This window comes from Alexandromys fortis, unplaced genomic scaffold (assembly GCF_014885135.2).
Source record: "Alexandromys fortis isolate MF-2015 unplaced genomic scaffold, M_Fortis_MF-2015_v1.1 scaffold_29, whole genome shotgun sequence".
NCBI classification, from domain to species: Eukaryota; Metazoa; Chordata; class Mammalia; order Rodentia; family Cricetidae; genus Alexandromys; species Alexandromys fortis.
The window spans coordinates 595,618-622,760 of NW_026067891.1; the positions used below are offsets into that span (position 1 = coordinate 595,618).

The 27,143-nt window shown below is 42.9% G+C and overlaps 1 protein-coding gene across 6 annotated transcripts in view; it reads right to left on the reverse strand.

The window, feature by feature from the left end:
* Window positions 1–27,143, reverse strand: part of Fbxw11 (F-box and WD repeat domain containing 11) — a 104,594-nt gene that overhangs the window by 11,699 nt on the left and 65,752 nt on the right. For 3 of the 6 annotated variants that reach the window (XM_050126887.1, XM_050127046.1, XM_050127211.1), the window contains 6 exons: window positions 25,078–25,140; window positions 20,759–20,984; window positions 11,874–12,060; window positions 10,336–10,426; window positions 2,425–2,562; window positions 1,133–1,251 (listed from right to left, as the gene is read on the reverse strand). In XM_050126887.1, coding sequence (XP_049982844.1) covers window positions 1,133–1,251; window positions 2,425–2,562; window positions 10,336–10,426; window positions 11,874–12,060; window positions 20,759–20,984; window positions 25,078–25,140 — 824 coding nt within the window. The remainder of the gene's footprint in view (window positions 1–1,132; window positions 1,252–2,424; window positions 2,563–10,335; window positions 10,427–11,873; window positions 12,061–20,758; window positions 20,985–25,077; window positions 25,141–27,143) is intronic. The other 3 variants (XM_050126964.1, XM_050127131.1, XM_050127280.1) reach the window with 1 other exon arrangement.

The following is a 27,143-nucleotide window of genomic DNA, read 5'->3' on the forward strand; positions in this document are numbered from 1 at the left end:
TGCAAACTAAGCTGGAGCATTTCAAAGTAATTTTTATCTGACTTATCTGACACTTGAGACAAGCAAAGAGTGCCAACATCCTAAGGGCTCGTGAAGAAGATGACCTTGAAGGCTGAGCAGTGTTTTGTGACAAGGCAGCAGCCCAGAGGCCAAATGAGGGCATGGAGAGTAGCTGTGCTGTGGGCAGGGTTGAGCAGAGTCTGACAGTGTAACATGAGACAAGCAGCGGAAGGGGAACATCACAGAAGCCAGGGACCGACTGACAACTACCCTGTCTCCTCCGAATGCCTGTGAATATGCAATCCTACCCAAGCCTCTGAGTCGGCTGAGATGAACTGCTCCTTTCTGCTCCTCCTTCCCTCTGGGACTTCCCTACATGATGATGCCCTTTTCTGGACTGTCACCCACTGCATATCAGGTACAGGGAGGTGTGCTTTCCAGGAGCCTAGGAGCACATCTCAGTAACGTTCCCGTGTTAGTCATGATACCCAACTACCAGTCACCGCTCCCTTCTGTAATGTCTTTTCCACTCTGCCCTGGAGTGGCAACTAAAAACTAAAGCTTCCATCATTGTAAAGGCTATAAATAAAGTATTGAGTGACCTAAACTCAAGGTTTAAACATGTACTGGTTATGTGACTCCAAGGAAATTATGTAATCTCTCAGGTTTTTAATACACTTGCAGAGATGAAGACAATGTCTAAGAGGACTCAAGCAGGTATCATAATCAAATGCATCATCTCTGGCTCAAAGTCCTCACTTTCCCAGGGGTCTACAAACTGTCTGATTCTTTCAGTTCCTGCACCCTTCACACTCCAAGAACAAGTGACTTTTTCTCCTGCTTTGGATAGCAGGCTCCTAAGAATAGGAGGCAAGCTAATATAAACAGTTTGATTTTATTGAAGAACATACTGCCATCTCTACAGAACACAGCAAAAGGAAGAGGACACCTTTAAAAAAATCTCAGCCTTCTGGACTAATTGCTTAATATGTCTCCATCATAGAGTCTTGGTTTACAACAAGTAAAAATATTTATGTGTGTATGTATGCAGGTGTGTAGGTGTAGTGTGTGTGTGTGTACATGCATGCAAAAATTCCTGAAGAGGGTCAGAGAATGAAGCCAGACCGCTCACCTCACCGTTGAATCTGAAGAACCAGTTACAATGACGCGCTCATCATACTGGAGGCAGAGGACAGAGCCCGTGTGTCCCGTTAGCACTTTCAAACATTCCAGACTGCTTTTATCCCAGATCTATTGAGGCGAGACAACCATCACAGCAATTAGTGCAGACACTTTACACCAAGGTTCTCGTGAACCCTGCACTCTGAATCATAAAGAATGCACACAGGGTGTAGGACAAGATGAGTATCAGATAGAAAATAACAAGAGGAAATAGAACTGGGGCAATACCAACTAGCTTCCAGAATAGACATGAAGCTTTGCTTAAGGTGAACACTTAGCTCATTCAATCAGCGGCTTGATAAAGGGGATTTTTTTTTTTTTAATAAAATCTGGGAAGAGTCAGCTCGCTCTCTGGTAAATAATGTGACAGCCTCTACTAAGATCATCTCAAAATGCATACCTCCGATAGCTTCAAAACTTTTTTTTAAAAAAAAATGGAGTGTTTGTTCCCTGAAAACCCCAAAGAAATTATCAAGAGTTCTTAATAAGAAAATATAATATTTCATTACAAAGTTAAACACTTAAGAATCAGGTGTGAGAACACTCCCACAGGTGAACTGTACTTATGTTCCCACAATCCAGTTTCCAGGTCTTCACTCACACAAGTGAAATGCACTTGTTCCCTGCACGCATGTATTTCCAGAGGCTTCATTCACAACCCTGAGAAGCCACAGGCAGCATGAATACCTGGAGAACTAAGTGAATTGGCACACTGCGATGTGTACCCAGTAACATGGAATGCTACTTTAAATACATTACTAAACAAAGCAAGAGAGTGAAATTAAAAGCACCTGTACTGAGTATAAAACGTCAAGTTTCAAAAGTTTCTTATGTGTTGTGTAGATGCACTGATAGGAAATGCTAAAGTGAGGGAGGGGCGGAGAGACAGAGGGAGGGAGTGCAGGAAGAAAGAATCCTTTCTTATATATATGAAGGAAGACAGATGGGAAGACCACTGGATTCCTGAGCATGGGGGTGTGAAAGGGTGATCTCCAGGGGCAGAACAAGGGACTCTGAGATCGTAAACATAAACAGAGAGCATCAAACGTGAATGTGCTCATTCACAGGCAGGGATGAGTGAGATGAGACCAGGAGATGCTGTCTCTGGTGCTTTTGAATGACAGGAAAGCTGCTGGCACTGAGAACAGATAGAAATCTATCTATACACAGTAGCAGAGGCCACCCCACACCAGCACTTCAACCTAAGCACCACTCTAAAATAACACAGAAGCAGTAACTAACCTTGATCGAGTTGTCTCGGAGGCCACTGATGATCTTGTCATCATCATACTGCAAGCAGTAGACACCTTTACTATTTTCAGAGCGGCACTGGATCCTCTGCAAGTTGTGCCGTCCACACCGCCAATTTGATTCTATGGTCTGGAGAAAGGAGGCAAGAGGTGGGTTCTGTGAGTCAACTGTTTCACATTCTGGTGTTGCTTCCAGAAGCAGAATACCACTGACACCCCAATTTTGCTCTTTTCCTAGTGAGACATTAGTCAATGACATTTCTTCTGAAACCCTCCCTGCCTACCTACAGCTGTCATGTGATTTCCAGGGAGTTCTGGGTTATTTCTGAAAAGGACTAGACAGAATTCAGTATGTTTCAAAAACATCATTTGCCCCCAAGATATAAATAAATAATATCTCACTGAGTTACTCCCTAATACCAATTAAAATACTTGGCAAAAGACTGCCCCGTTGCTAAGCCCTATTATCACAAACTCAAGAGTTGTCTGATCATTGGCTAGTACCTGCCAACCACAGATAACTAACTGCACTGGCACATTTAAGCTCCAGCCAGACTGAAATCACTTTAATAAGAATGAAATACTTTGCCTAGTGGTGCACATGCCTTTAATCCCAGCATTTGGGAGGCGGAGGCAGGCCGATCTTGGAGTTGGGGGCCAGTCTGGTCTATAGAGCGTGATCCAGGACAGCCAGAGCTACATAGAGAAATCCTGTCTTGAAAAACAAAAGGAAAACAAAAATAACAAACCCCAAAACAACAACAATAAAAATGAAATACTTAAGCTCCAGGTCCTACTTTTCTCATCATCCATGCACTGTTTGATGAGCTGTTGCACATTCCCATAACTGAGGAGTAAAAGATCAAGGATGCATGCTGTATTCCAAAGAGGCATCAAGCCAGTGGTGAGGGTAAACACTTGCACTCCAGAACTGGGGAAGCTGAGGCACAAGACAGCACATTCAAGGCCTACCTGAGCTTCACAGTAAGACCCTACCTGTCTCAACACCAACTCTCTCTCGCTCTCCCCCTCCCTCCCTCCCTCCCTCCCTTTCTCCCTCCCTCCCTCCCTCCTCACTTTTAATGGTTAGGCTTAACTTTTTTTTTCTTGGCCTTGTTATGCAAAAGCAATACACATTCAACAGAAACTGTATTTTGAATTCTGACCCTTTCCCTGGGCTAGCCACTTGAATGCTGGATGGCAGCAGCCAGCCATAATCTGCCACAAGAGTTCAAAAGGAAAGCAACTGGAATCTATAGTGCATTAGAAATATGTTAAACACATTTTGACCAATACTATTTAACTTATCAGCTGTAACCTCATGGTACACTGAGGAACATCTACACTCTGAACTAAATTTATTTGGCTAAAGATTATGCCAATAATCTTAGTAGTGTTTCTCACTGTTTTCCTTTTATAAATAAGGAAACAGTTTAACTTGTCTAAGATCACAAAAAACAGTAACTTAGAAATCAAACCCAGTTCTGATCAGCCCAGGATTCTGCTAGGAACATATTCACTGGTATAAAAAGGATAGTCTTAGCTCTTAGGCAGAGAACACAGAACACAAACATATCACTAACAATTAAGAGGAGTGTCCATGCCAAACAAATGATACAAACTCTGGATGCAGGACCTAAGGGCCACCAAAGGCACCTTTGGCCTGAGACCCTGGCCCAGTTCAAAGAGGGTGTCCACCAGAAGGCCTAGCCTCAGGGACTACCCAAGATTAAAAGACATACGCCTCTACTAAGTCTAGCCAGTCTGGATTCTTAGCCTTTGAAACCAGGAGACAACAGGAACAATAGCTGTCCACATCCGACTTTAAGTTCTGTTTGAAAGATGATTTCTAAGTAGCTAAAACATAACTGCTGCTGTACTGAAGAAGATAAATCTCACCTTTATTCACAATAAAGGTCTAATTGCCAGTTCTCCTGATACCCAATAAGCCACAATGCCTCTTACTTTCAAGATTTCATTCACTCTTTAAAATGCTAGCATTCACTGAATGTCCCATGGCAGGCACTATGCTTCCTAACACTGTCCTATTTAATATACGGTCATCCCTGGGTATACATTCACAGGGAAGTGGCTCTACAACCCAGCAGATACCAAAAATCTATGGGTGTAGATTTTGTAAAATAGCATAACTATGTAAAATAGCATAATTTCTTTGTTTGTGTATGTTCTTTTTTTTGTTTTGTTTTTTGAAAGGTACTCCTCACTAAACTCAATCTTCTTGCCTCAGCCTCCCAAGTACTGGGATAATACCCAATTAAATAGTATAATATTTTCATATACGTAGGCATATCTTCCTATATACTTTAAATATTAATTTCTGGATGGCCTTTAATAATGAACATGATATAAATGTTGGTAAGTTTTGGGGGGGTATTTTTGTTGTTGTTTTGAAGACCGGGTTTCTCTGTAACCGTCCTGCTATCCTGGAACTTGCTTTGTATGTAGACCAGGCTGGTCTCGAACTCAGAGATTGCCTGTTTCTGTTTCCCAGGTACTGGGATTAAAGCTAGGCGGCGGCACCACCACCGCCACCAAGCCACTGCCCACATTTTTATAAAGAAAGAAATGGAGAGGTGGAGCTAATAACATATATCTTAATACATGTGTACTTAAGAGGGCAAGTATACACCACAAAGGTCACAAATGTGTGACCCTTGTGCTTAGCAAGGGCCCTGATACTATCTAGGTATTCAAAGACCAGTACGGAACAAGCAGGACAGCACATGTTCCGCCCACTGGAGACAACAGCAGTGTAGGAAAGCGTTTGTGTCCACCTGTTACCATCAGGACTTCCTAAACCACACATTATCTCTAATGGGTGGGAAAATGTCCAAACCAGGAAAACTAACTCACCCCCCCACACACGTACTGTACAACATCTCTCAAGACAGGTTATCAATTTGTCTCCATGAGCAACGTTTTAAAGGGGTAAAGAGTATAAAAACTTATTTAAGCCAATTTTAAATAAATTAAATGTTTAACACAAACCTAATGTTTAGAAACACCTAGAGAAATAAATATATATTTTTTTAATTTATTTATTATGCATACAATATTCTGTCTGTGTGTATGCAGGCCACAAGAGGGCACCAGACCTCATTACAGATGGTTGTGAGCCACCATGTGGTTGCCGGGAATTGAACTCAGGACCTTTGGAAGAGCAGGCAATGCTCTTAACCACTGAGCCATCTCTCCAGCCCAATAAATATATTTTTTAGATAGCAACTGGCCACCTCAGCATGCTAACAATTCCAAGGAAATACTGACCTAGGAAGCCAGACACACTACGAAGGAGTGTCTACTCCTAGCCTAGTCAGTGACTTTAGGTAGTGGTCACTCCTGTTCGGGTGACATCCTTACAGAGGCACAGAGTTGACAGAGGGTGTGTGATTCCACTTGAAGCCAAAGCACTGACTACATAGCATGCCCTGTGTAGACCGGGCACTGCTTTAAAGTAGTGTGAATCTAAAGTAGGCTTTACTTTGTATTTCAAGGAACAGTGAAAGTACATTTATATCACACAAAAGTTTAAAGGGGAAAAAAAGCACTTCTCATGGAAATAGAGGAAATGAGAAAACTCCTTAGACACTTTCCCACTACTCTTCAAGGTGTTTTCTAGAATGGGGTGAGCTGACCATAATGTTTAACTGTATCTAACACACTGAGGACACAACAGACAGATGAGGGAGAGAAGCCAAGATGATAATGCATGGTTACCTAGAGCTGAATCAGTTCCTGAAAGACCTGGGCAAAGTCTTAAAGCTGAGCTGTCCCATCTACTTCTGACCCTCAGAGAGTCAGGGAGGACAGGACTTCACACATGCACTACCAGACACCCTACTTTCTGTCTAAGTCAGATATAGCTTACTGGAACCCAACAGGAAGCCTCTGACAGCCATGTGGCCACCAAGGGCACTCCTGGGCGCCTCTTCTTATTTCTGCAGGCCACCCACACACAAAAGCAGCACCTGCTCATGATTATGCCTGCCCAGAACACTGCCACCGTGCCTGACAACCTTAACTGGTTTTTTAATTCTTCTAAACCAGGTTTTCACAAAAACTAGACCTTCAAGCCTAGCAGCCCTTGGTGGTAGAAATGACCCAAGTCAAATGACAGCCTTGGCCAGTGGTACTGACTGTGCACTGACTTCCACCTCCATGCAGCAGACCAGGAGAATCTGTTCCCCCAACTAACAAAAGGACCACATAAGATAAAACGTGATGCGCTTACCACAGCCTATTGGGAACACTGCCTAAAACAGTGGGTTTTTAATTAAAGGGAGGGTCTCCCCAAATTGGAGGAATTATTGTGTTGGTCTAGGCTGCTATGTGTTGCTGGCTGCCTACATTTCATAATGGGCCCAGCAAGGTGGCTCAATCCTCAGATAGAACTCAGTAATTATCTGAGAAGGGAAGCAATAAAGCCAGTCACACAGGTGCCCTCTCCAATACCTGCCATGCCATGAGCTATCACGTGGTACTGCTACTGTAGAAGAGAATTTCACGTGTTAGAGAACTTGTAAAATCCCCTTACCCTGCGCAAAATTTCAAAATACTGGGAAAGTAGCCATGATACACAGAGTATACAGCGGCATTTAAATTGGCAACAGAGTGAAAACAGATGTCTGAGTATGGAGGAATAACATTATTTTTAGAAGCCTAAACATGACTGGGTGGGTGGGCAAGTTTCAGCATTTTCTAGTCAGGACAATGTTAATATCAAGTTTGCAAACCACAAAAAAGCCTTCCACTTTCCCTGAATGAAATGTGGTTTATTAAAAGGTGTGATACAAAACACCGTCATTTTCCCTATGGCCAGCTCCAAGGAGAGTGCTTCAAAGCCACTTACCCAGTAAATATAAAGAGTCTCTGAAATGGCAGAAAAGAAAAACCAAGTTCAAGGCATTAGCATGTAAGGCTGAGTTTGAGAGTGTGGGGTGGAGAGGGTGTGGGGAGTCAGGATCCAGTTCTGGGAGTTAAGCTCAACCATTCCAACCAAGCACCTTGCAATGCACAGTGAGCTGCCCTGAAAACAGCACTGACTAGGACTCTAGGTAGTGCAGCAGGGTATGACTGCCTCTTGGTGGGACAAACCTCAGGTTTGCCAGGAGTTCCTTCTCAATTTAGAGGCCCCGTAAACACCTTGTGTGGCAAGAATACCCAGAAGGGAGGAGCCTTTGCAGAAAGTGAAGAAGGTCGGCTACTCTCCATAGTCTCAGAGTCTTGCTTCACCGTCTTCTGAACCGCAGGAGCTAGCCACACAAAGCCTGGTTGTCTATTTTTCCTTAAAATATAGCCAATTTCTGGTAACTAGATGTGGAAGGCAAAGTTCGGAGAGGAACACTTTTCTTCTGTGCTCATCAGAGCCCATGCTGAGAATGAATGTATTTCAGGACTTGGCAAGTTGTCAAAATAGAGGAGAGGGAAGAGCCAAAGTGCTGTCACAGACGTGCCTCTCTGTGGAGTGAAGGGGGAAGAAGAGACTGTGCAAGGGCAAGGGAGCACTCATCTGACATTCTGGTGCTCTACCTAAGAACTTCCAAAGCAAGGCCAAGGACTTTCATCTTAGTTCACAGCCCAACTTGACCAGCAGGCAAGGTATTGGGTATTCCCACACTCAGAGGAAGATGAAAGTCTATAGGAATAAAACATGCCTTTCTCCTCCTTCACTTCCTGAATATTTTACTTTGAAAATGGGAGGGGGGGGGGTTTAAAAAAAACTAACTGTAAGCCTAGGGCTAGACAGACCTCAGCTAAAAGCCCACCTCTTCTATGTAATATGTTGTAAAAGTTCCAGTTTCCCTTTATTACAGATAGGGATATGGCATGGGTGGGCACTGTAAAATTGTTGCAATCATCTACGTAATTCCCCTAGCACAATCCATGGCAGACCACAAAGGTGATAACCATGGTGCCCTACAGGTGAAGCTTTCACAGCAGTCACATAGACAAGGCCGAACTCATCTGTGTGCCTCACACTGTGATCTATGGATCACAAGAGGGAAGGACTTTCATGGGCATGTCTGCCCTGACAGGCCAGAGAGTATGTGGATGGCTACGGCCACTCCCACTCACTGTGTATGTGAGAGTGTGTGGATGGCTGTGAACTGATCCAGGGTGAGAGTTTACCTTGACAGCCCTTCTTTCTGAAATTGTCAATATGGACTTGACCTACTTTCAGGCTGTCTAGGCTATTTAATGAGAAAATATGCTATAAACTGCTAAACAAAGTATCTGGTACAAGTAAGTGCTCAATTAGTGGTACACTGCTTCTGTCACTATTATTATTAGTGAGTAAACCAAAGTATAAGCGTCATCCTTCATACTAAGAAACTTAGCCACAAAAATCTGGAGGAGACTCTTGTGGCCAGGCAGTGGGGTTTTCCCAAACCACACTTTAAGAACCACTGGGAAGACCACCGTGATGCAGAGGTTTTGTGTCAAACAGTGTTTCCCCAATGGCTACATTTCCCATCACATCTGCCTTCTCTGCTAGCTCTAAAGTATTATTTCAGTCTGAGGAAATAGTTATGGTAACTGCTGTCACACTGTCAATTATAATGGTAGTCATGGTGACTAAATAAAATAATCTCCATCACCAAAACTCAATCTGATAAAGGTTCTCCAGAGTCCCTGTTCATTAATAATTGGCTTTAAACAGCAACCCCTCAAAAGGAATGCCTTCTTGAGACCACTCAAGAAAAGTCGGACAGTTTCTATCAACAGCTTCTCCCTGCCAAAGAGAAGAAAGGCATTTCCGAGATGCCATGTGCACCTACCTAGAGCAGCCCTTCCTCCTGATGTGCACTAACACTAAACTATGATGACAGTCCGCTAAGCACTGCAGGTCATCAGTCCAACATTGAACAACAGGTCAATTCATTTCTAAACTTTATCTGGCAGTGGTCTTAAATTATTGAGCCCTCCCTAAAAGGTTAGTTTTTAGTTCATTTTAGAGTGTATGCTCCAGACAAGAGTTTCTCTTTTAAAGAATGATATCTAGTCCCACACAGGTGCTCCATTAGTTCGCATCTGCCTAAGAAGGGGCAGGGGATGAACTCTACAAAGGCACATGGTTCTCCATTAACTAATTCTGGCACAATAACTTTTATGTTCAGCACCTGGGGGAGAGGATTACTCCACATTCTGAAAACCAGCTGTAATTTTATGGGAGATACAGCATTGCCCAACGAAAGCTAAACTTTTCTGCCAAAGAGGAAATAGTGAAGTAACCAAGAACAGGCAAGAACACTGTGAAAGAGTTAATGAGAAGTACCTGTGCATGTCTTTCCTGGTTCAAGGGGAAGAGCTGAGTAATAAAACTGCACTGGAGCAGCCAATGGCATCCATCCCTGCTAACGTTCCTCGGCAAGTGCACAGATCTCTGCTGGTCACTGACCTTACAGTCAATTCCACAGTGGCCCCAAAGCATGATCTGCTTTCCAAGGCCCACTTCACCGCTGCTTAGAATACTAGTCTGAGCAGCTTTTATGAAAAGCGAGGCCTGACTCAGAGAGGTGACTGCAAGCATGCCTTCTACAATGATGGCTCAAAATAGAAAAGTGTGTTGACCTACAATACTGGGCCTTGAATTGTGGAAAATTTATCAAATTAGAATATAGTTTATCTTGGATTAAGGTTTTAATTAATTGGCAGCCTTACAGAAGCATTTCATGTTTTTGAAAAGCTGTATTTCTATAAAAAGACATGATTGGCTCTGAAGAAGAGCCACAGAGTACCACTGTGACATTTATTTTCAAAGCTCAACTTTAAAAAAAAAAAAATGAGTTCCATGAGTTTAGAACAAAAGGACCTTTAAAACACAATAAAAAGTAGAGAACAAGACCCCAAAGGATACAAAACAATGAAATGAAACAGTTACCTCTATGTCCTGGATAATCTTTGGGTATAATGATCTATAAAATGAATTGGGAGGGCCATCTGTAGGTCTGTTTTTAAACAGGTACTGATCCCTGGAATGAAAACAAACAGATGTTACATTCTTGCACACAAAAGAGCAGATTGTATTTGCGCTTGTTCACCAGGACAGCCCATGCTCAATGTCTTCCCTTGCACTGAAAGTTAACAGTTCAAAGCAGGTTCCTGACAAACTGTAGTTCCCATGGTAGACAATTTAGTTCTGGCATGATGCTGGTTTTTGTTTTCTGAGTGCTGCCACACAAATAATTAAACTTTCATTCTAGGGCTATTTTTCCCCTATAAACTTTATTAGTAAAAACTCTCAAATAAACAGAACACAATGAAATTAACCACTTGCAAAGTTTATACATATATCTTAGTGAGCGTCTCAAAAATTATAATAGGTACTCTGAAGTTGTGGACCTTCACCCTGGATTTTACACTTCCACTATCAAATATATTTTTATGCTCTTATCCACTACAAAAAAAAAAAAATGAAAACTCCATGCCAGAATTAGAATCAAGGAAACAATCAGCCCGATACCCTTTTTCATTACTCAAGTCCATTAGCCACACTCAGTCCTTCCTCATTCCCTAAAACCTAAGCCTTCCTGTTCTCTTTTCTACATGTTATACAGCACCCACATGCATAACAAGTGCTGATGAAGCTTAGGGGAAGTCTTATTCCACATTAAACTTCCTCCCATAAAAAAATGCAGCCCCACCTCACTCTTCCCAGTCCTGTGCCTGCCTGTAGCTCGTTCTCTGTGCTGACTGAGCCATGGCACTGATAGTACACAGAATTATCAAGCTGCACTTAAGCTCACAGGCTTTCTTGGAACCCTCTGGCTGTGCTTCCATTCCTCCCCATGAGCAGTAATGAACATGAAGTGACAGCTCCGGCTAGCGGTACAGCTCAGTGGTAGAGCGGTTAGTTGCCTACCATGAATGAGCCCCAGGTTTAATCCCCAGTAGTTACAAAAGCAAGTAACATTACTTGACACTCATGTTTTCCTTTAGAAATTGTTTTATGTATGGGGTTTTGCTTGCAATTATGTCTGTGCACTACATGCATGCCTGGTGCCCATGGAGGCTAGAAGAGGGCATCAGATCCTCTGGAAATGGAGCACCAGACAGTTGTGAGCTGTCAAGTAGATATCGGGAATTGAACCAAGGTCCTCTGAATAAGCAGCGAGTGTTCTCAACAACTGAGCCATCTCTCCAGCCCCAGCTCTCACACTGCAATAGGATTATTGCCTAAGTTTTGAAAAAGCATAAATTCAGAGCTTAAAAAAAAATGAATGAATCACCCATTTGAGGTACCTAACTTTACAGCAACAAACGCATACGTGTCAGAAGGGGGGATTCTAACAGCTCTAACCAGTCTTGACTAATCCTTTTTTTCCTTGTTTAAACAGACTGACACATTCACAAACAGAATTGCCTTGAGCAAGCAAGCTGACCAAGTGAAATATCGCTAAACAAGCACTCCGTACTTACCACCCTCTTCTTTCTGAGAGGCCCTTCCAGAGAGGGTCAGTGCGCACCATCCTCTCAATCAGCTTCTTCCACAGCATCCCTTCTGAGATCACTCGCTGCCATTCCTTACACACCAGCTCTGCTGCACACAGAGAACTGGCATCCAGGTAGGACAGGATATTTTCTGCTATGTGATCTAGGCCTTGCTCTACAAAACAGAAAAGCAATGCAAAGAATAGGCAGGGCAGAGGTCACAGAACAGCCCTTATTTTCGTAAGCCCTGAGGCAGGGGAAACACCCAAGAGAACAGCTCATAAACAGGTACAGCCAACAGCAGGTGCTTTAGTGTAAAAGCTGCCCTGGGACAGTTCTTTCTCAGAATTTTGAGACTTTTTTTCCTTCCCCCTTTTCCTGCCAAACCCTCACAAGCCAATGGTTCTCCGAAGTTACAGCTGAGGCACAAGAAGGAAAGTTCTCGGGTTGTGCTCTGTAGTGAAGCCACAAGGGGAACTCAAGATTCCTTGCTTCAAAGCCTGTGCTTGTTGCTTATAATCTCGGTCTCTTCCAATAAACCACACTGCACCGTGAGTCCTAGATAGCTACAGGAGCCAAAAGCTGAGACTGACCCGTTTTTTAAGGCATACGAAGAATTAAAATTAAAATCCTCTCATCTCCCTCAGATGGAGAACTACTTTCTGTTGTGAGCAGATGGGTTAAAAACCCTCAAAAGCAACAGCCATGTGCTTACTCACTTTAGGACTGAGTTAAACAACCCACAGACGGGTCAGCCACGAGAGCCAGCTGAGTCTGTTGACCTGAGGAAGTCAGAGTGGAGGGGATAACAGGTTCCCAAAAGTTGTTTTCTGACTGTCACGGGAGTGCTGTGGTGCGCACACACACCAAAACACAAGACAAACTCACACAATGTGAAGGGCCTTGCAAAGAGATTCATGCGCAGCTCTGTCTGAACTTTCCCATGGAGCTTGCCATGCACAGTACAGTCACCATCTGTTACAGTCCTCCTTGTAGTTCTAGGTGTGTCCTCTGTAGCTACAGGAAGTACAACTCATCCCTGAGCCTGGAACGTTCGAATTCCACATCCTAAGTTCACTGTGTACTGTGTATACTGTGTTCTATGACACAAACCAAACCCTGAAACACACTTGTTCTTGGTTTTCTACTAAGTGGTGGGTGGTGGCGGCAGCCACCCTTTAGCACAATACCTGAAAGCAAGCTGATGAAAAGATTTCAGAGCAAGGCAGCATTCCCTGGGGGTTGATGTTCTCTTTTCCAAGCTCAGCAGCACTAAGCTTAGTGTTACTAGCCAGGGGCAGGTGGAACGCTGTCTTGCCTGCATGGTTCAAAACGACATAGTTACACTGCTGATGACAAGTTTCCAGGCCCTCCATGTAATAATTCTACCCTGGACTAGATCTGGGCCCCACCCCTGACAATGAAGGCCACATGGCACCACTGCTATCCTGTACACTCGAATTACTAGAGTCACCTCTTTCCCCTCATGGCCATATCCTAGCAGATTCCCGAGATGGCTGCAAGTTAAAGTCTTACGCCCTTCGCCCCAGTTGCTATCAAAACAAGTCCCCTTAATTCTGAATGTGACCACTGGCGGGATGGGGTCAGCAACACTTTATCCTTATCCTGAGTACAATTCAGCTTCAAAAGTTCCATGTGACCTAGTCACTTCAGCCTTGAGCATCCAGAAATGGGAGTATTGCTCAGTAGACCTGCATAGTGAGTGAACATATTGTTTTTACCCCCAGTTGAGAAGAAACATAGGAAATGGGTCAGAACCAAGGACAGCACCCAAGACAGTAGCTTTCCCCGGCAGGCTATCACTGATGAATCCCGTAATACTCAAGGGTCCTAACACTCAGCCACCAGCTTTCTAAGTCATCTAAGTATGTTCAATCCACATCTGTCAAGTCAGTCCTCAGAGACACCTGGAGAAGCTCTCATCAAGACACTGCCATCTTTAGACCATTCTTCTGACCTTGACTCGGAACCAGCTAAATCTGGCTTACTTGCTCACTCTCTTGCTGGTACTTACTAGGTTTGCAACTTTGCATTTGCAGGTTGGCACCAGTTGCATTGGGTCCCTTCTTAACATATACAGCCTATTCTCAGTGGAGAAAAATGACAAAATACACATAAACAAATAAACCGCCAGCTCATAGCCCAGAGCCAAAAGATCTTTCACATCCTGCACTCGTCCTTTGAGGCTTATATACACTACCTAATCTTTTCAGATGCCAATTAACTTTTCTTAATTAAGATCTACTAAGAGTAAAATCCAGTATGATAGCTGACATCCTACAAACACTTCCCCAGCTCTTAAACCCTTAAACTGTCCCACAGTTCCCTCTGGGCACCATCAGATAAGACTATTAGCCCAGCTGCACCAACACACTCAGTACCTTCTCAGAACCACCCAGTTCTGAACTCCAGTCCCGAGCTCTGTCACTGCCCCGCAAATGTGTTGCAGGATTTCTAAATATATTCATGTTTTGCTTGGTCACAATTTTTCTTTCCTTTATTGCTTAAGAGCATTATTCTCAGGAAAAGAACTAAGTTAAATAAGAGTGAAAACAAGCCTTTTCTATTACCATTATGCAATCAAGTAAACACAGTACCCCTTCTTTTGTTGTAACTTCCCTCCAGGTGATTGGATACTTTGTCTTCAATTCTCTCTGTATAATCTGACATGATGTGAAGGTCAGTGTTATTGATACCATTCTCCAAAGTTCAAACACCTGGGAACCGGCGTGCTCACGCCCTCCCCTACATCTATATGTAGTCACAGGCACACCTCTTTCCCCATTATAGGTAAAACTATGGATTTAACTTCCGGAATCTCTCAGCTGTCATAAACTGAAATCTATACTTATCCTAACGATAATCATTAAAATCATGTTTAATTACATTTCTCTAGCCATGAGAAAACTCACTTAGCTCTTCTTTGGATTTCTCTAACTCTGGGGGCTCACTGAACTTCCTTTTCTAGCCCTACACAGGATATTAACAGTCCACTTTACAAGCTCCCCACATCACTAACTAGATCCTCCTAATTGGTTATAAACATGTCCAAAACAATTCTCCTTTCAAATCCTCTATTCTTGGAGAGATGAAACAAACAGCAAGGCAAGCAGCATTTGAAAGCTGGCTCTCCAGGTCTCAATGGCTCCCATCACTTGCGAAGAACCAGAACAGCACCCAAACTTCCAATTTACTAATAAACCAAACCCTGCAACCATGCTAAAGATGCTAAAGCCATGTGTTAGATTAGAAACAGTTAGGGTCACTGATTTTCAAAGACACAGTAACAAAAACAGATCCCTCAGATTTTCTACTGAATCAGCCTCTGGAGAAGGCAGCCTAGGGGTCCATACTCCTGGAAGTGCCACCTAATCCTGACAATTTGGAGACTGCTGGTTTATAGCAAGGGTACCCATGCAAACTTGGATCTCTCCTCCTCACTGATTCCTCACAACTAAGCCACCAGTAAGTTTTTGCATACATAAATCCCTTACATATTTCCTCTTTCAAATATCATGAGCTCATTTAAACAACATCCTAGTGACACCTAAGGTTAGGCTCCTTTCTTATGGTTGCTACTTTAAATTCACATCATCCTTAAAGAAGTCAGCATGCTTTAGTTTTACGGAAACGTGACAGCTGTTAACCACATACCCTGGTTTACATTTTGTTTCAGTCAACTGCTATGTGAATGGCCATAAGAAAATCTATTATTCTTTTTGGATATCATTAGTCATAACAGAGGAATGATCTTGAGCAATGAAAGGAGTTAGCACATATAATCTGCAAAGTAACTCTCCAAAGAAGCACTCTAAATACCCAGTTTACAGCGAAGGAATCTCTCTAGTCCAATGGGAAGTCTAATAACATAAGAGACATAAAGGGCCAGATAGATAACAGATACTCAATAATGTCCTCAGTTGTCCCCTCCCATCTCCTTAGCTGATTCAGATGTTCAAGGAGGCCACCATGGTCTTAGTCTGCAAAGAAAACACAGCTCAGTTTCCATTCTATTAGTATAAGCCACATATTTCTGAAATGGTTTGAGAGGAATAAGAATCAAATACTCTATTGGGGCACCTTGAGCCACTGAATAGAAGATTCTTCAGAAGTCATCCTGAGGAGTCATACAAATCTTGGAACTTTCTGGTTTCAAGTCCACTAAGGAAAAGGAGGTCACTGAACACAAGGCAATCTTTTAGTCAGGGTGAATGAAGTACTTTGGGGTGTTAAACTAAGTACTTTTCTAAACAGTGTGCCTGGCTCTTATTACTCTAATCACGCTGAGTGAGGCCCCTCCTCCCCTCCTGAGGCACATGAGGACACAGCAAGGCCTCTGAGTGCAGCCTGACACTGCATGCACAATTCTAGAGTGCTGCTGATGCTAATTACAGGCGCCACGTGAGAGTCTGGGGAAACGTCAGCAATAAACTCAAACAATTAAAAGGTGCCGATTTCAACGTTCAATGTGTAAAAATCACCATATCAAAATGAACTTCAAATGTGTGATGTCAGTTCAATGCCCTTGATGAGGGCAGGTTTAACATGCTTAGACCATACAAAAACTTCCATTACTTTAGAAACCTTTCAAAGGACAGCTGTAAAGAAACTACCGTTCCTCTCCAGCTCTGCTGCTCCTTGCCTCCCTAGTCACAGCTCTGGTTATAAAATCTGAAGTTAGAAACCTTTTAAAACAAGACAACCACCTACAACCAATGTGTGGATGCCTTTCCTGATAATATGGAGCTCTAAGGGCTATAAAAGCAGGAAAAGAAGCACAGGTCACAAATCCAAGGGCTTCCCATTACACTATCCAGAAAACCAAACGACAGTGGAAACACCTCCACGGAGCACCCACCAGGAGCAAGGCATACGACACACACGCTGTCTTTAATCCTCTCCCTACACAGATGAGATGAGGTATAGAAAGTGCGGTGTGAACCCTAGGGGCTATCTAACTCCACGCTCACACTCTCCATTCTGTGATGCTGGGTCTCTGGCCTTGCATCCAGCCCAAAGTCTTAGCTCATTTCTGGCCATCTATTGTGACCTTTGATCTAGTCTATCACATTTACAGTCTATAATGGCTTTCTGGCCTTATTTGGGGGCTAGACAAATGAATAAGCCATGGTCAGGAAGTTAAGTGTTCCAACATTTTTGATTGCACAGATACTTCACCAAATTGATCAGCAAGACTTATCATCCCCTTTGAAGTACAATCTGCCTCTATTTTAAATGTATAAATTCCCCTTTAACAACAGTTCTTACAAACCACAAACTCAGCCTGCAGAAATTGACATTGCAGACTAAACATTTACCATGATTTTAGAAAAGCGTATCGTAATTATCACTTTTTCCACTGAACCAAAAGGAGCCAGAAACCACAAACATTTTCCATTTTTCCTATACTGACAGGTACAATGTTCACAGTAAGCATTTAAAAAAAGCCAAAACTATAGACAATTTTTGAACTGTTTTTCACAATCAAACTTTAAAGTGATTGTCAATCTTAACAGTAAAAATTCAAACTCAAGGTACTTACTGAAAAGATTGAACACTGAACTAGTGGAATGATTAAAGTTGTTCTGCATCTTATTAAACCTACATAAGCACACACAGACCTATCTTCCCAGCATAGGTCTGGTATATGCCAGGTTGAATATGAGTCTACTAGTCACAAATACAATCAACTTATTCCCAGCTATTAGATTCTCAAGTATGAAATACACGGACATATGTATACATGTTCAGATAAAATCCTGTTAAAACAAATAGCATTTTAACAGAAATATTTCCATGTCCCAGCCAACAGTCCATTCATTTCATGTAACATTCTATACCACAAAATTCCACTTTAACAGAGATATGGACAATGCCTTAAAATTCGCTGTAATGAAAACTGAATTGTATGCAATTATACTAACCATATTTATATACATAACACATGTTCATCTGTTCTGCCTCTTCTCCAAGGCTGTGCGTGCACTCCCCAGAGGAACCTCTTGAAACTATCAGGGGAACTGCAACAGTGCCACCTTGTGGCTATTCTGTAACCGTAAGGGGCAATCATCCACATCTAACTATTCGGAAAGCAAAGGAGAGGAAAGAAAATAAAACCAAAACAACAGAACAAACAAACAACAAAGAGATTTGCTTGAGAGAATGAGGCTTGGCCACATTAGTCTGCAGTCACCGAAAAGGAATAATTCAATCATCAACTGAAAGGCTTCCCTGACCCTTCCTGGAGCAGCTCAGTGACCAAGGTTCTGGAGTTCCGGCAACAAAAAAGCTGTGTGCTACATACAGAGGAGGTATACACACGAATCCATTCACCTATACCATTCTCTCTCTCACAGAGAAAGGCCCCTCCTCCCACCCTCCACAATTAAAAGTGAATTTTCTGAACTGGGTTTTTGTCAATCTGACACTGGCTGGAGTTCTACAGAAAGCAAACACCTGCCAGGAGAGAGATCCAGTTATCAGCCTTCCTTCCTGGTCTCTGCTTCAGTTCCTGCCCCGACTGCCCTTAATGGAGGATTGTAAGCTCAAATCAACCCTTTCCTTTCCAAGTTGCTTTTGAGCATAGCAATAGCTAGCAAACTAAGACAGTTATGAACCATTTATTTAATACTCGGGGCTAAGGTAAGGATTTCCTAGAGGATCTTAACTGAGTGATTTTAGCCTTTCTGCTAACTCTGAACCAATGCCTGTCCACTATCATTTTACAACAGCGCATGGCAAACAAGCCATGTGACCCAAAGGCTTTTCACTCTATTCTTCTGATCCTTGTCATTCTAATCTGCCTAATGAGAAATTGAACTAAGCAATTAAAGGCTGAAATTCAGGATGGAAAAAGTTCCTATTTGCTTTTCTAAAGACACTAATGGAAAACAACTAATAGGAGACACAACAACATTCTGGCATCAAAAACCAGCAGAGTCCAGCCTTCCTCAGCTAACTCTCAAACATTCTTTACACTCCCATTTCAGAAAATAAACTGAAATTCTGAAGAGCACAAAGAAGTCAGAAGTTTCTCCGTCACTTTGAAGCCCAAGCTCCAGGCCCAGGAGCACAGTTGAGTCCCACGTGCTGTGAAAGCACTGAGAGCTGAGAGCCTGCTGCTCCCTGAGGCACGGTTGGCACAGTAGCACTGGGCCATGGTGGGGGTCCCAAGGCCTGAACTGGCATGGTGACAATAAGGACACTACCCTGTATCAAAGAAGAGCCAGTATTCCCTTCAGGAGTCAGAGCTCTGCATCTTACCTAGCCAAATTGAAGATGAAACATTTCAAAATTAGAAAGGAAAAAGTTGTTGAAAGCCAAAGCAGAATGAACCTACCTTAAATGAGACTGTGGATACAGGTTTACCTATTGCCCAGACCCATTAGATGGACTCCAACAGTGAATCCTAAGGTCTAATATGACTGTGTTCACCCATGAACATAAATGCACTGACAGTTCAGGAGGGTAGTGTCCCTGTGGAAGGCACAGGCAGGAACACAAGAGCTCTGTACTTTTCATTGAATTTTGTTCAAAACTAAAACTGTTATAAATACAAAGCCCTTTTCTAAAAAAAAAATAAATAAATAAAATAAAACTTAGCCAGAAAAATGTACCTATGAGAATACATATATGAGTGAGGGTGGTGGGGTGGCAATGAGGAGTGGATGGAGAAGCAAGTTTCAAGAAATGCAACACAGCTGGAAAGATGGCCCAGCAGTAAAAGTACTTGCTTCTCTTTAACAGGACCCAGGTTGAGATCCCAGCACCTACGCAGTGGCTCACAACCACCTCTAACTGCAGTTCCAGGATACCCAACACTCTGCTGACCTCTATGGGCACAAGACACACACGTGGTTAACACATGTATACAAACGCTCATATACATAAAATAAATCTAAACAAAAAAGAGAAAAAGAAGGTGGCGCACACCTTTAATCACAGCACTCGGGAGGCAGTGACAGGCGGATCTCTGTGCATTTGGGGCCAGCCTGGTCTACAGAACGAGTTCCAGGACAGGCTCCAAAGCTACAGAGAAACCCTGCCTCAAAAAACCAAGGGGGTGGGGGGATAAAAAGAAACATAACAAAGACACACTATCGTTTCCTTGGTTCTGAGCCATTTCCTAAGGCATCCCTCAGACACAGGAGAACAGCATCAGCTGTGAGGCTTGCCAAGATGCAGACAGAAGGGAAAGCAGAGGTGTGTGTGAGCACGTGTACCTGTGTGTCTTTGTCTGCATCTCCCTAGCTGGCCTCAAATAATCCTCCTATCTTAGCTTAAAGGGTGCTGGGAAAAGCAGGCATGAGCTACCATGCCAGCTCCATACATTTTTTAAAATTACATATAAAGGTAAAGTAGAAACTGTATACATATCAAAATAAAAAGTGTATCTTTTAAAAAAAAAAAAAAAAGATTTATTTATTTATTTATTTATTATGTATACAGTGTTCTGCCTGTGTGTATGCCTTCAGGCCAGAATAGGGCACCAGGTCTCATTACAGATAGTTATGAGCCACCATGTAGGTTGCTGAGAACTGAACTCAGGACCTCCGGAAGAACAGTCAGTGCTCTTAACCTCTGAGCCATCCCTCCAGCCCTAAAAAGTGTATCTTTAAGAACAAAAAGCAACTAAAAGAAGCAACAACACTGTCATGTGATCAATCACAGGAACAGTCTGAATTCTTAGAAATACATCCTACTGGATTTTAATATATGGTGCTTGAGGAAGAATTAAAATCTAACCACAACACAGTGAATGTCCCCAGAAATGCTGGTCACAGAGTAGCTACATACATCCACTCAGCTCTTCCCAGTCACTGCCCGGCAGCTGTCAGGCCAAGCATGATTACCTGGTAAGGCGGTGATGAAGTCCCGCTGCAGCATGGGCTTCAGGTAGGAGTTGATGTGTCCATGCTGGTAGTGGCACATCCGTGAGATAAGGTGCTCCACAAACTCCACCTGGTCCGACTCAGACCACTGGTCGAAGTACTTAATGCACAGGTCCTTTTCTTTCTGGTAGTTCCCCTCTGACGGCCGCTTTCTGGAGACAATCACAGATGACGTTCCGTTACTTATCTGTTTTGGAAAAACAAAGAAACAATAATTAGCTAGAAAGGCCTTTCACCAATTTCATTAGAAATACGTTTTGTCCTACGGACTTAACCTTAAAATGCCAGTTTTAACCTAAACCAATTTCTCTGTTAATTTCTTTCTTCATTCATTTCATAATTAAAACGCAGCCAGGGCCTATGCATATCCTCAAATCAATGACCACAGTAATTGCTGAAGTTGCAGCTGTTTCCAAAGCTGACTGGTGTGTAAGCTCACCATTCCCCAATGCAATTCCATAACACCATCCCATCATTATGTAAGTCATTTTGGAAAGGATCATCTTAGAGGAACTAACTGCCCAACTTGACAAGGTGGCATCTGGTTGGCTAGTAGTCGTCTGTCTCACTTCTTCCAAATTAAAAGCTAGTGTCACTCTTATACTCAAGTTATTTTCCAAGACCTCAGCTAAATGCCTAGACCCATGGATAATATTAAATGATACATGTTTCCATATATATATATATATATATGATAAAGCTGAGCTTATAAATCATGCATAAAAGATTATTGACAATAGAATACTTAAAACAATATGCTATGATGTTATGTGAATATGCACATGCCTTCTCCCCCTACACTTCTGAAATTTTTCATTTAATGCCTCCCCCCACGGGTTTCTCTGTAGCTTTGGAGCCTGTCCTGGAACTAGCTCTGTAGATCAGGCTGGCCTCAAACTCACAGAGATCCGCCTGCCTCTGCCTCCCGAGTGCTGGAATTAAAGATGTGCACCACTACCGCCCAGTTCACTTAGTATGTTTAGACTACAGCTGACCATAGGCAAGTATGGTTACAATTGGAGCAGGGCTGGCTGGCTACTGTACAGTAATGCTAACAATTCTCCAGATATTAGCAGCTGGAGCCTATCAACACAGACTCTGTCTGTCTATCTGGATGAGAGCCCTAGAAACTGTTATCTCTAGCAAGTTCCTAGTGCTGCAGAGTCCACTAGACCAGACTGAACTTGAGGAACACATTGAGAACCCCAGTTTATCTCAACAGAAGGAGGAGCATGAAAATAAGTCCATCTACAATGTTCCATTTTCTCCTAATAGTTGACCCCCTCTTTATTAGCTCCCATGACTAATAAATGTTGGCCAAACCGTTTAGGCTTTCCATTCTTTCTTTTGTCCTACTCCTCGGAAAACAGTCCAAAGTAACTCCTGTATACCCGGAAAAGTATTCATCCTATATGATCAATGCGCTCCTTACAGCAATGTCTTTCTTTCTCATCAGTTCCATCTACCTGTCCCTGCATAGCCGCATCATCTAATCTGATGGCCAATGAAATAGCTCAGGAACCCGCTTAACAGAAAGAGATCACTGACTCCAGAAAGTTGTTCTGTGGCTTCCATATTGTACTATAAAATGTGTATCTGTTAGTTAAATTAATTAACTTAAAATTTTTAATTGAAACCATAGTACTCTGGATAAAGTACTGGGGAGGGTTCAATTCTACTAGTACTACTGCCTTAGAGAAAGAAAAAAGCCGTAATATCACTTCTGGATGACAATATCCAACAATCTAGAGGCTGGGAAGATGACTCAGCAAGTAAAAGCACTTGCTGTGCAAGCATGAGGCCCTGAGTTCAAATCTTCAGCATCCACTAAAACTCCAGACATGGTTGCACATGCCTGTAACACTAGCATGAAGGCATGTGAACAAGCAGGTGCCAGAGCGCGGTGGCTAGCCAGGAGAGATGAAAATGCAAGTTTCCAGTTCAGCAGGAGACCCCAGGCTCAAGGGTAAGGCTGAGAATAACAGAAGACACTCAATGTGCAGACACATCTGCATACTCACACTATGTGCAACCAGACACACTCTGCACACCACAACAATTTAGTCTACATCCCTAGACTCAAAGCCACAAACACTACTAATGCTAGGAAGCATAGCACCTTCTATTTTAAAACAATCACATCAGGGGTTTGTTTTGTTCTGTTCTGTTTTGTTTTTCAAGGCCAGGTTTCTCTGTGTAGCCTTGGCTGTCCTGGAACTCGTTCTGTAGACCAGACTGGCTTCAAACTCAGAGATCCACCTTCCTCTGCCTCGAGAGTGCTGGGCTTAAAGGCGTGCGCCACCAACACCCAACCACATCAATGCTTTTGTTATACACTTGCCCAGTCATTTGTCCATTGTTCCTCTGATGCCTGTCTACTCATATATACTAAGAGGATATTCAGACCTGTAGAGATGAATTACAAATGTTCATTAATTTCATTATAAACTTGTTTCCAATATCTTATGTGGAATGAAGAATTTTTATTACTGGTATGTTCCCTAATTAAACTAGACTAAACTCATTGAAGAAAGACAGCTTCTAAATATTCAATGGAAACTTCTGGCCTTCCTTGACCCCTCCCCCCCAAACAAACAAACAAACAAACAAAAACTTTTCAGCTTTGTATCAAGTAAGTTTTTGTGTCTATATTTAGAGATAAGGTCAGAAAGCATTTATCTTCCACTTAATTTACTTTAACCATTCATGTCCAACTAACTCTCCAGGCCATCTCCAATCCGGAGAGCAAGAATAATTCAATTGTTAATTCACCTGTTACCACCAGAGGGCAGCATTGAACAGGCATTTAAAAGTTTTGCTTGTTGAAAGACACTCCCATCTAACCTACTCAATAGAACTTGAGAAGTTTGCTGTAATATCAACAGGCATAAAAGGAGATGTCTATGTTATTTTAAGCATAGCAGTTATCATAATGTTATAACAGGAAAAAGTATAAGTGACTGCCTAACTGCAAGCAATTGGTAATGCAAATTACAACACTCCATCTACACGGAACGGTTACAGTGTGGCCACTACAATTCCGCTTTAAGTAAAATAAGGCTGCACTAAGGAGAGACAGCTTTTGAACGATGGGAAGGAACAAAGGAAGCTGCGGAGTTTTACAGTGTTATGAACGCAACCATCTGTGGAAAGGGGAGCACACTAAGAACAAGGCTGCGTGTGTGTAGGATGCCAACTGTGGAGTCCTACAGACTTCATGTGTCCTTTCCTTCTCTACTCAACATCTAGGTGACCATTTCCCAGAACATCTGCTTTCACTACAGCTCAAACACAATTATGGCAACAGCCTGCATTTGTCTTGCTTCCTAACTCACACAGTATTTTCACACCTATTTTCTCATTTGATAGGCAAAAGGACTGTTATTTCATTTACCATCGGGTTTCCTACCGAGTAACTGACTAGAGAGACAGATGAAGAAACCTGGATGCTAAAGACTTGGGAGTCACTGCAAACTCAAGGTCAACAGTGAAGAGAACTATGGCCACGCAGATGTGGAAGAAGGTCAAGCATGTTCCCATTACACTTGGTGCTCAGAAAAACACAAACAGGGTACATACACATTTTCAGCTTTTCCTTCCAGCTCCCTGGTGGACTCAGACAAACCCTGCTGGCATTATTTTACCTTGTTTCACTTCCTTTTACATTTGTGTGTATATTATTCTAGCTAACTAACCTACCTCTGTAGTTTCTAAACAAAGAGCCCAGGTAACTTTTTGTTTTGCTTTGTTGTTTATTCTATACATGCCTTTGCTCATGTCCTCACAAGAAAATGTTTATCAGAATCCTTAGTAAAAACATAAAGGTCTGCATGTCCCCAGACTCCCACCACAAATCCTGGGAGGTTGGAAGAAAAAAGAAGAGATCCACAAGAGACTGAAATGAAAGACAAAGTACCCTACAGGAAGAGCAGAGTAGGGGTGGGGGAGGGGTGCAAACCAAAAAAAGCAGCCCTTCTGACCGGTTTGCCCTTGGCTCTAAGCTAAAAGCTTCCACCATTCCCGGATGGAGAATTTCCACGTGGTCTATCTTGGGCCAAAGAGCCAGTATTTTAGGATACTGCCCTTCTGGAATCTTTCAGAAAACTCCAAAGTTATTTACTACTAGTAAGGACCTTTCCCTGAGGAAATGATGGGCAAGTAGGTGGCTTCTGAATCTAGCAACCCTGCCTGCACAAAGCAGAGGCTGGGCCCTGGTCTCAGTGAGGACACGAGCAAGGGCAGAGTTTATCTACAGTAATCTGCTAGCTTATCGTGCCTACCTGCCAAAGAGCACTTTTCTTTGGGGACTCATCTTCATTTTGATCTTCCATAACTGAAGTGTTCTAAAGGGGGAAAAACAGGTTATTTGAATTATGCCGAGTTCTACAAGACCTAAGTGACTACAAGACATAAACTTTGAGATCTCAAACTAGAGTAGATGAACGCAAACTCTGGCTTGTGGCTAACACATGTCATTCTGGATCAAGCTATTCAGCTTTCATAAATCAACAGTAAGCATACACTCTTCACTAGTGGGGGCTGGGCATGACTGGGAACCAGCTCACTTGTGGGGTAGGGTTGAAGTACACCTTCATCGTCATCATTTTTGGCTTGTGGCAGGAAATTTAGTGTCTCACAAGTTCCCAATGGTTGCATGCAATGTCTCCTGGAATGCTACTGTTCAGTAATGCATTCCATCCACTAGAATTACAAGTGACAAGGCCCTCCAAGTACCCTCTCCCCCTCCCTCCATAGCTCCATAGCATACAGGGGTGCTCCAATGTTCTCCCTCAAAAGGATGCTGTTAGTCACAAACAATCTGGCTTGCCTTCCTTCGGAACACATTTTTCCCCATTTATGTATTTACTACACAAAGAAGCACTGTGTAATTATCCCTTCTGGTGACCTAGTGGCTCAACAGATGCCCATTAATTGGAGATTATACATGATTGGGTTTTCTCTCTTGAAGCTCCTACCTAACAGCTAAATGGAGCCTTAATGAGAAGGGGAAGTGGGAGGGTTGTGTTAAAAGGAGGGACAGCTCACAAGTGGCCTGGGGCTAGCTCTCCAATGTTCCTTCCCAAACCTAGGACTCTTAAGAGAGGAGCACTTAACTACTTAACTACTGTTTTCTGGAAGGTTCATTATAGATCTATTAACGTTACCAACATTATGAGATCTGTTTACATCTTCAGGTGTGAGCTTCTTTCTCAAATGCTCCTTACTTTTCCCTTTATCTCTTAAGTCCTGAAATGTTTAGGCTGCTCAACAGATCAATGGGAAACACCCAACAGTCAAGTGGAGTCGCCACTGAACAAGAATCACTGCTTTCTACCTTAGTGGCACAGTAGGAGAGCCAAAGCAAGTTAGAATATTGACATGGTCACTCAGTGTGGAAGCCTGGGAAAGGGAAGGCATTCATCACACAGAGCCCCAGGGTACAGTGAGAGAACCAGTGCTGTTCCTGAAGATGAAGCTCCACCTTCATCACCCCCCTTCCCAGCGCTGAGGCTGCTGCTTTCCCAAGGTTACCTTAAAGCGTGTTTACAGCTTCAGTAACCTGGGCAGTAGAATGGCTAGGGAGGGAGAATGTCAAGGCCAGTGACAAGAGAAAGAGGGTATGGAGAGGAAGAGGCAGGAGTGCCCCCAGTAGCAACAATGGACAATCCTGAAGCAGAAGGAGAAGCAGCGAACAAATGCTGTGCGTATGAAGGTCTCTCCACGTCACTGAAACAGCCTTGGAGACGGCAAAATGAGAATGTGACTCAGTACCTCATCCCTGAGTATTACAAAGTGATAGCTAGGTCATGGCAGCAGCAGCCAGGAATGGCAAGGAGATGCCAGGCAACGGGGCAGGCAGAGGCAGGGGATCTCTATGAGCTCAAGGTCAGCAGAGTGAGTTTCCAGCATAGACAGGGCTAAGCAGAGAAGCGCTGTCTCGAGGCAAGGAGACAGAAGCATGGTTGGAAGCACAAGAAGAACATAGAACAGATGGGAAGTGGAAAAGAGCCAGGCTCCTCATAATTCATAAGGCCTGTATATATTCTAAGCTTAAACTTTCTGGAATTCAGTGTCTTGGTTCCTTACTGCCTGAGTATGGCAGTTACAAAGAGTGGTTCTGACCTAAGCAAATATGAATGAATTGGCTCCCACAGGCCCATAGACAATAGCACTATTAAGTGGTGTGGCCTTGTTGGAGGTTTCAAAAGCTCAAGTCAGACCGAGTGGCTGACATCGCCTGCTGACTGCAGATCAAGATGTAGAACTCTCAACACTGGGGTTAGAGAGAGGCCCAGAGGTTAAGAGCACTGGCTGCTCTTCCAGAAGTCCAGAGTTCAATTCCCAG